The 10,445-nt window shown below is 44.5% G+C and overlaps 1 protein-coding gene across 1 annotated transcript in view; it reads right to left on the reverse strand.

Annotated features, from left to right (window-relative positions):
* Positions 1 to 1,622: 1,622 nt before the first annotated feature.
* The window catches only part of tmtops3a (teleost multiple tissue opsin 3a), a 24,694-nt gene continuing 15,871 nt past the window's right edge, over positions 1,623 to 10,445 (reverse strand). Inside the window, exons 3-4 of the mRNA XM_063190787.1 lie at positions 2,809 to 3,042; positions 1,623 to 1,850 (exon numbers count right to left, since the gene is read on the reverse strand). Coding sequence (XP_063046857.1) covers positions 1,623 to 1,850; positions 2,809 to 3,042 — 462 coding nt within the window. The remainder of the gene's footprint in view (positions 1,851 to 2,808; positions 3,043 to 10,445) is intronic.

Here is a 10,445-nt window from a genome sequence, read left to right on the forward strand (position 1 = left end):
AAAGTGGTATACAAAAAATGGCCATGTTCCCACCGTCATTATGATGGTCACGTATATGTTCTGGTATATATAGCCTCACACTTCCCATGATACCATGGTAAGAGGTAAGTTGGAACTAGTTGTTCAAACAAAGAATCAAGGGTCACCATTAGTGATTATTTCAAATGATCAACTGCAGGAAGGTGGAACAAGTATGAAATAAAGTGAAATGTGTATCTGAAATCTCTGTAACAATGCAATGATTGTAAATGACAGTCGTGCTAGGCATGCATACTGAATCAATACTGTGACATGTGGCTGTGTGTAATGTACAAGCTCTGAGGACCAGCATGGATTTTAGTATTAGATTTATATTATTCGTTGTACTTGGGAGTGTACTGTGAATATACTTCAAGCATACCTGTTATATATTTACAATACTTAATATGATGTACTTTTTACAGACTTAAAATGTTCCAATGTATTCCAAAGAAGCATGAAGTTAATATACTTTTATTGTACTTCTAGTAACAATAAAATGTTATAGAAGTGTACTCAAGCACACTATTAATGCCATACGAATGCATGAAAAGCGTGTTTGGAGCATACTTTCAAAAGTATGCTTGTAGTGCACTTAAAGTTGTCCAAAAGCGGTGCCAATTTAGCATCCTCAGTGTGCTGCAAGTGTGCTGAAGTACTGCTTTAGTAGTGCTTCAGCGCACTAATAGTGCAATGAAGCGCACTTTAAATCGCCGAAAATAGTACACTTTGTACTAAGTACGGTCAAAAAAAGTACACTTTAAGTATATGGGTTTTTCACCTGGGTAAGCATCAGGCCACATCCTCTACCCCCTCCCTCCCCCAAATATGCTGCCAGTCATTTGTCTGGTCCATCTGTCTATCCAATCAAATCCTCTTTTTTCTCATAGTTATGGGCACTCCATGGGTCGATTTTGTCCAAGGGCTGCCAATTGGATTCCCAACACCAGCACCACTGGTAGCATATCGTGAGGTCAAGAGAGATGGTCCGAGGCACTCTGAAGCCCATTTAAAAGTCCTTCATAAAATCGTGGACATTGAGCTGACGCGTTTCGGTCGAGTGCAACCTTCTTTAAGGCTTCAAAGTGCCTCGGACCCTCTGTTGACCTCGTGATTTGCATTTTTGACCTCGGGTTGACCTCACGATTTGCACTTTTGGCCATCGATGAGCACCTGAAGATTTGAATGTGAGTACCCCACAGATACAACTTACTCCTCACTCTCACCACTGTTAGCATGTTCAAGCCAACAGAACTGTGCCATTGCTGGTTCCCTCCCTCTCGAGCCGGCTGAGAATCTGAGCGTTCAGGAACCGGAAATTTGGTTATCGATGCAAACTTGGGAAACACTTGGTTTTCCACTGCAAAACGTGACGACAATGTGGGCATCAGCAGGTTGGGTAATACACGGTTACATGTGAAAAAGAAAAGAGCCCGATATGCATGTGGGGGTTCACGCCAGCCTCATTCTTGCCGGCCTTAAAACAGTATAGGGGAGTGAATAACCAGCCCCCTCCATGACTGAAGTACCCTGAGCATGGTACCTCCTCCCCACACTTGTGCTGCCCTCCTCGGGTACCCATTGGACTCTCTCTGGGGATGGGGTCAGGGAGTGTAGTGTACGACCAGTGAGAGTGCCCGTCTCTCCATGCGGACGGGCGTCTGGGTGTGGCTGCGCAGGCTGTGGGACTTCCTCTGGGCATGGGCTGGAGAGAAGCCCAGGCCGGCGGTCACGGTGCCGCCCTCCTCGCGGCTGCTCATCTGGGCGTTGAACAGGTGGATGGACTGAGGCTCCGCCCCACAGTTCAGGAAGGCCACGAAGCACCTGTAGAACTGGACAGAGGGAGGGAGACTGGTATTCAGTATTATTACTCTTTACAGTAAGAGCTCTAAAATCACAGGATTTCAGTTTAGTTTAGTTTAGTTTATTTAGTTTAGTTTAGTTAACAGGGAACATGCACAATACACATTGATTACAGAAGTAAAAAGATGGCTTGTGCCAGATTATAGCTATATAGCTAATTTCCATCTGCTGTCCCTGGACAGGTAAAACAAATATTAAAATACAATAACATAAACAAGATATAAACAAGTAAGCACATCCATAGGCCATGGGTCAAACACACCCACACACACACCCACACCCACACACACACACACTGACACACACACACACAAACACATTAAAATGGCATACAGTGTGAGTCATATTTTAAAAAACATTTGATTAATGTTGACAAGACTGGTTGGTTAATATCCATTTTCCATCCATTTCAATAGTGTGAATTCTCTGACTGACAGACAACACTAGCTAACATTTCCCTGGTTAATGAAAAGAACAGACGTACATGACAGGACAGACAGACAAATAGACAAATATACACAGTGAAAAATCCAGTAAACAGAGTAAATCTTGAAGTGTTAATTCAACACTTAGAGAGTCAATTTAATATATTTTAGTGTAGATTATAACTGTTGAAGTAACACAGCAAGATTTTGTACTGTTCATTAGCATACTTCCCAACATATAAGTGCAGTAACTACGCCAACAATGAAACAGAGAAAAATGCCTTCAAAGCCTTGGTATTAGATTGGATATTGTACTTACTGCAAGTTTGACAAAGCAAAATCTCACACATTTGGACCATAAGGCTTTGTCACAAGATAAAGGAGGTGCAGGTAAAGGAGGTAATGAAGAATGTTTTCAGTCTAGGCTCAATTTTGACAAAACATGTAGTTACTGCACTTTGCCTTTGTAGGGCAGGATAGATGAGTGGACTGGGGAACTGACCTGGTTGTTAAAGAGCACGTAGATGACGGGGTTGAAGACAGTGCTGCTCTTGGCCAGCACGGCGGGCACCACGCTCAGCACGGGCGTGACCAGCCCCACCTCCCCGAAGGTGGCCACCAGCGCCATGAGGCCGTAGGGCATCCAGCACAGCAGGTAGCACGACACCATGGTCAGCACCATCAGCAGGATGTGGTTGTGGCGACGCTGCGCTGACAGCATGTTCACACGACTCACCTGTGGGAGGGAAGGCACAAAGGAAGACAGCCGCCTGGGTCACCTAACCTAAACTGTTGTCTCAGTCTCTATCAGCACCATCCGCAGAGAGCATATTCACACGACTCATCTGTCATGGGAAATATAACACGACTACACTGTTGTCTCAGGAACTGTTTTCATTCAAGGGTCACTTCAAATTGCATAAATTGCACCGTTAACGACCCTCAAGACATAGGTTCCCCACCCCTGCGCTAGTCTATCGACACATTCAGGAGGATGCTGCGAAGAGAGCATGTTCACACGACTCACCTGTCATGGAAAAAATATAACACAAAGAAAGACAAAAGTTCTCAGGGCAATGTTTCTCATGGAGGGAGAAGAAGACTGTTGCCTACCACTAAACAGTTTTGACAAAGGAGAGTCCCTGGTTTCAGTTCCTGCTGCAAACATGAAAATTGGCTTTAGATAGCAGTCATGGGCAAGTGGTTAAGGAGTCACAGTTGTAACGAGCTGCAACTCAAAGGTGATTGCTAGTTCGATTCCCAGCTACTACCTTCATAACTGACGAGTCCTGAGCATGACCAAAATAGGTCAACCATGGTCAGCACCATCAGCAGGAGGTTGTGGTCCTGCCGACGCTACGCCAACAGCATGTTCACACGACTCATCTGGGACAATCAAACCACAAAGAAAGACATGCATGCGAGGGCTCAGTTTCTCATGAAGCATCATGCAGATACTAGTTCCTGGTTTTAGTTCCTGCTGCAGAAAGTGAAAATACTACATGTCACGCATGGTTTTGGATTTACAGTAGGTTTGTGTAGCTCAAAGGTTGCTAGTTTGAGTCGCAACAACACCAGGTGGGTGAGGTTGGTGAATGACCACCCCGGCTCCTCCGTGAGGAAAATAGATCCCCATTAGCTGGATGAAGCCACAAACCCCACTGACAACATGTTGATATGACTCACAGGTAACACAGGCAACTAAACAACCACAAACACATTTAATACCAGCAAGGTCATTCAGAACAGCCGGTACCAGTTTGTAATAGTCAACAGCAGCATCAAGCTGTGGTTCTGTTGCCGCTGGGGTAATACCTGTAAGATGCTCAGACAACTTTGCTGTGAAAGGTGCAGTGAAGCCCACAGAAAGACCAAGTGCATGAACTCTTACAATGCTCAGTCATTCCTGACTTGTACCCGATTGAGCCCCTGCTCGCATTGGGCAAGATTTTTTTTAAACTGTTTTTGGGGGATTTTATGCATTTAACCCTAAAACGACCGACTGGGGTCATTTATGATCCCGGGCACATATTTTCATACACCATTTCTGCAATTTTCATCAGAAAAACGTGTGCTTCTAAGAGTTTGTCAATACATATGTTGTGCATGTTGTGAATGATTTTTGTGAGATTTGGACCATCTATATGGGATTTATAATCAAAACACCTCTGGGGTCATTTATGACCCCGAGAGGATCCATGAGATACTCAACATCATAATGTCCATTGTTGTTGTAATTTTCAAACTCTGTTTTTTGTATTTTGTTTCTTGGGGCAGGCCATGGTCAGCAGACCTAAAATATTCATAATATAAACATTTATAGTATTAAAATATAATATATTATATAAATAAATAGGGCACCCCTGCGATAGCCAACAAAGCATATTGTGAGGGCACCCAGGTAGCATTTCCTCTGTTATTGCTCCATATTTGTTGATATAATGGCACAGTGGTCCTAGACACATGATGAGAATATGAAATGGAAGTCATCCTGATGAACAAAGAGGGAGGAAACAAGTCATCAGTGTAGAAATCAATGGCGTTTTTAGAATTTTCCTTATTATATGGCTATACAAAGGCTGAAGAATCAGTTGAATCATTTCTTTGCTCTACACCTTTTCACAGCTACAATGTCCAGAAAAAGTTTCAGAGAAATGTTGAGTGTGCATAAGGTTATATGTTTGAGACATGGTTGTGTCTATGTAAATTACCATATTCTCTGATCTTGCAATTTCATGAACCCGGAAATGTTGAGTACCCTAAAGTTTTATTGCAGAAATATCATCTATGGGCCTAATGGATAGAATTTAGCTTGGTTTCCCAAAGTTTCAATTTGAGCAATTTCCATAATTAGCATAAATATACTGTATTATTATGGTAAGACTACTACAAGTGAATAGGCTAAAAAATGTAAATGATAGATATCACCATGAAACTTTCTCAGTTGATTACTGATGATGAGAGAAGAAAAAAATGTATTGGATGTTTTTTGTATTTTGATGTTTACATATGCAAATGAGGGCATACATCATATTTAGTATGTAGCCTACGTATGTTTGACTAATTTTTAGCACAACAATAAAATGTTCAAATGCAAACATTTTTGCTTTAGATGAGGGACAAGTATGTGCAAGATATAAATAAATTTGAATGAACCCCCAAAAATAACTTATATAGTGGTATTTCTTAGAGATGCACCGGATCCGGTTCCGGTTCCGGATCCGCCAGGATAATAGGGTTTTTCACAGGATCCGGATCCGGTTCCAGGATCCAGGATCCGGTAGCCGAGACTTTTCAGTCAAAATAGTTTGAGCCAACGTGATAAAAAGGGCCCACGTGTGCGAGTAGGCTATGTGTTTCAACCCTTTCGTAGGATCCGGTATCCGGTTCCAGATCCGGCAGGATCTTAAGCAGTGGATCCGGTATCCGGCAGGATCCTAAAAATCAGGATCCGGTGCATCTCTATTGTTTCTATATAAACTCCTTGGGGTCATAAATGACCCCGCTCGGTCAGATTAGGCGCAAAAACAGGCCGGTCGCTTGAGGGTTAATGTAGACAGGACAGTGAAGAGATGACAGGAAGTGAGTGGGAGAGAGAGCCGGGAAAGCAATCGGTCCAGACTCGAACCCGGGTCGCCCGCATATGGTATGGTGTCTTACCGCACCACAACACCCCCATATCAGGCATGATTTTAAAGACTGCTCCGTAATAGGTAGTTTGCTTCAACATCCTCTGACAATGTGGGCAGCTGTGGATTAGTGGTGTGCAATCACAAGGTTGCCGGTTTGAATTCCATATCATCCATACATTATGAGCTCATTGCTCCAGGGACTGCAGCCAACACCATGTGCCTCAATAACTGTAGGTCGCTTTGGATTAAGGCATCAGCTAAGTCTAATTTAGTCTAGTTTACAAATCAAACCTCCTGGGTTTGGATTGGGATGTTGATAGAAATGATTTTACGTAATCTGACACATTAGTGTGAGAGCAGAGAGTGCCAGAGCTTGACGTGTCCCGTCCAATCCCCTACGGATAAGGGATCATGTCTAAAGCACAGATAGGCCGAGTTAAACCCCAGGGCCTTTTTCAGTGCATCAGCCGTCTGAACAGAAAGAGTCTATACGTCACTAGAGCCCCAGACGTGTGTGTGTGTGTGTGTGTGTGTGTGTGTGTGTGTGTGTGTGTGTGTGTGTGTGTGTGTGTGTGTGTGTGTGTGTGTGTGTGTGTGTGTGTGTGTGTGTGTGTGTGTGATTCTTGCGACTGACCAGAAAGACGTCACCAGAGCCTCAGACCTATGTTTGTGTGTATGTGCGTGTGTGTGTGTATGCGCGTGCGTGCGTGCGTGCATGCGTGTGTGTGTGCGTGCATGTGTGATTCTTGCATGCTAGTTTCATGCTTCCCTGGGCTGCTTGAAGGATGCCCATTTTTACACCTGGGAACCCGAACGAACCGAGCGAACACCTTGAGTCATATGGGTAATGACCGGTGATGTGGCAGCGGAGCAGCCCTGTCACACACACACACACACACACACACACACACACACACACACACACACACACACACACACACACACACACACACACACACACACACACACACACACACACACACACACAGCAGTCATGTAACCAATACCCTCTGTGTCATACGTAACACATACCTTCTGACACACAACAGCCCTGTGATCTCTCTCTCTCACACACATACACACACACACAGTACACAGCAGGAGTCCCTTGGACACACACACGCACGTCATCATGTCTCTCACACACACAGAGACACACACATGCACATGGTCGTCACCATCACTTCATCCCTTTGTACATGCTCCATTAGTCCTGCCTCCCCGAGAGCCATCCAGCGGGTTACTCTTCCTGCGGCCACATACTGGGCTCACTGCTCACGCTTTCACGCACTCGTTAACACACACTCTGCCTGTCTGTCTGTCTGTCTGCCTGACTCTCTGTCTGTGTCTGTCTGTTCTCTCTCTCTTTCTGTCTCTCTCTTTGGTACTCATCCAAGACTCCCTCTTCAACCTCATGCAGACATTCTCTCTCTCTCTCTCTCTCTCTCTCTCTCTCTCTCTCTCTCTCTCTCTCTCTCTCTCTCTCTCTCTCTCTCTCTCTCTGCCCCCTTCCCTCTCTCTCATTAACCCACACTTCCTCACCCGTGTAATGGAAGTCTTCCACCATGGCCGAACCGAGGTGGATTATCAAACCACTGCACATCTTTTTTTAAGGGTTTTTTTGCCATTGTTTTTGACAGGACAGTGGAGAGAGTGGAAGTGGGAGAGAGAGGCAAGGAAGGATCGGCAAATGACCTGGACCGGAATCAAACCCGGGTCGGCATAGTAACCCAGTGCCCTAACGTTAGGCTACGGCAGGGCCAACCACTACCTCAATTGGTTATATATCGTGTCATATCGTATCATGTCATATCACTCACACACGCACACGCACACACACACACACACACACACACACACACACACACACACACACACACACACACCATTCATTGACTGAACAACACACACACACACACACACCGTTCACTGACTCAACTCAACAGAGAATTCCTCTTTTGCTGTTGTCTCTTTGCCCTTCTGCTGCCTTGCTGCTTATGTTCTGGGAAAGAATCTCAAATGAGTACATCTGCACTAAAAGCAATGGGTGGAAAAATATTTAATTTTAGTTGTCTCTTTAGCCTTTTGCTATCTTGCTGTTTACTTTATGGGAATTAATGAACACATCTCTACTGATGAAAATGGGTTTCTTTTTGTTGTATCTTTAGCCTTTTGCTATCTTAATGTTTCACTTACATAATAATGTATGAAAATGAAAACAAATATCTACTGAATACATCTCTACGGAAAGTAATAGTTAATACTAACAGTAATAATAGTAATAGTAATTTTAGTTGTATATTAAACTTTTCATTGACAAAAACAAGTCTTAGAATTGAAGATGCATTGTTTATGACACAGTCCCTGTGACTAATTAAATCACAGTCCTTATTTTTGTTTCATTGTGAACAAAATAGTTTTATACTATGTAGATTATCTAAGTACTTATATTCACTGTTCTTCTCATCAACATTTAGTCGTGGGCACTGTGATTCTCCCTGTTCGTAACAATGCCATTTGTAAGACTGTTGAAGTAGACTCTTCTACACAGCTCAATCTCTCTCTGTCTCTCTGTCTCTGTCTCTCTCTCTCTCTCTCTCTCTCTCTCTCTCTCTCTCTCTCTCTCTCTCTCTTCTTCTGTCCTCCTTCCCTTTCTCCCCCAACCCCCTCCATCCCTCCCTCTCTCTCTCCGTCCGCGCATCTGCTAAGCAACAAGAGCTCTTGCCGCCGTGTCGCACTAAATCCTGGAGAAAATGAGCAGGTTGCATAACACAGGTGGTCACCCATAGTAACAGGAGGGAGGGAGGGAGGGAGGGAGGGGAGGGGGGCAGTAGGGGAGAAGGAAGAGGGGGTCAGTAGCACACAGCCCCCCCACCCGCTACCATCACCACCACCATCCACACATCCACCCGCCGTCTGATCTACACAGCACCATCCACCAACTAGCAGCACTGAATGCTAAAAATAATTCTGTTTTAAAAGACGGAGGAGGGTAGGGGGTCACTAGCATCCATGCACCACCCAACCACCATACGCACACACAATAGACCCTGTACACCACCCAACCAGCCTCCATACGCACACCACACACCCTCACCCACCACACACCCATCCACCCACTAACATCTACCATCTGCACAGTATGCTTACACTTTTTCTCTTATCACTAATGCTCACTTTTTCATTTTCACTCTTACCACAACAAAAGTGTTGGTACTTTGCAAAGCCCAACACAGTTTGCTTCACTCTAAACACAGTTGTAAAATGAAATGTTTTTGTACCAAATCATTAACACACCCCTCACATTACTAGCACACATTGCGTCAACTAGACACAGACAGTAAAAAATACAAACAGGGTCATCCCTATATTCCCTGGGTCCTATGTTCCCCGGGTCCTATGTTTCCCGCAACTGGGTAACATAGGACCCTTTTTTCAAAAAAAGGGTTCTATATGTTCCCTGCTGATTCCAAGTAGAGTGCTGCCGCATGGCAAAGTGCAGGTTGTTATTGCACCTGTGACAGGTTAGGTGTAGGGATAGTTTTGGTCAGGGCACAAATTTACAACTTAGAAACATTGCATTACTGACAGGTTAAGTTTAGGGATGGTTTTGGGAAGGGCACAATTTGAAAACTCGGAAACATTGCATTACTGACAGGTTAAGTTTAGGGATGGTTTTGGGAAGGGTTAGATACAATGCGGGGAACATAGAACCCTTTTTTAGAAAAAGGGCCCCAAGATCCCTGGTCCCATACAAAGACCAGGGAACATAGGACCCGGGGAACATAAGTACGCTCCATTACTTTGTCTCTTGGTTTCTCTATTCTTAAAGTATGTAATTTCGAGGAGGTTATAGAAATTGAGGAGTGTGTTCATCACTTCAAATTGCGTGTAAAATAGTGCTTTGTGTTCACAGTTGTGAAAAAAATGAGTGAATCATGAAATGTGTGCTAAGGCGTTTTTGGCTCTTAGTTTGGGTAATTTGGTTATATTATAGGTTTATGCAGAGTGAAGAGCAGCCAAAGTTACAAAATATATGCTTTAGCGGTGGAAAAAACTGTAAAATAAATGAAGTAATATAGTTATGAAAGGAGGCGAAGGAAGAGGGTCACTAGCACACGCAGTCCCCCACCAACCATGCCCCCCCTCCCGCACCTCTCTTGCTCTCTCTCGTTCTCTATCTCTCTCTCTCTCTCTCTCTCTCTCCTCTACTTACTCTCTCAGTCCACCAAAGGGGAGGTGGGGGTCCCCATCCTCATCTCCATCTCCATACACAAATCCTCCACCCACCATCCACGACCCAGCCCAGCCCCCCACCACCACCCCCTCTCCCCTCTCTCCATCCACCCACTACCACCCCCAAGCCGTACAGGGCTTGGTATGCTAAAAATACCCCAGCGGCAGCAGGCTGATTGAGATGGAGAATGCTGCGGCTGCTTCTGCTTGTGTTGCGGCTGGTGTGTGTAGGCTACTTGCCATACGCTCTCTTCGTCTCCACCTGCTGCTG

This window comes from Engraulis encrasicolus, chromosome 23 (genome assembly GCF_034702125.1).
Source record: "Engraulis encrasicolus isolate BLACKSEA-1 chromosome 23, IST_EnEncr_1.0, whole genome shotgun sequence".
NCBI classification, from domain to species: domain Eukaryota; kingdom Metazoa; phylum Chordata; class Actinopteri; order Clupeiformes; family Engraulidae; genus Engraulis; species Engraulis encrasicolus.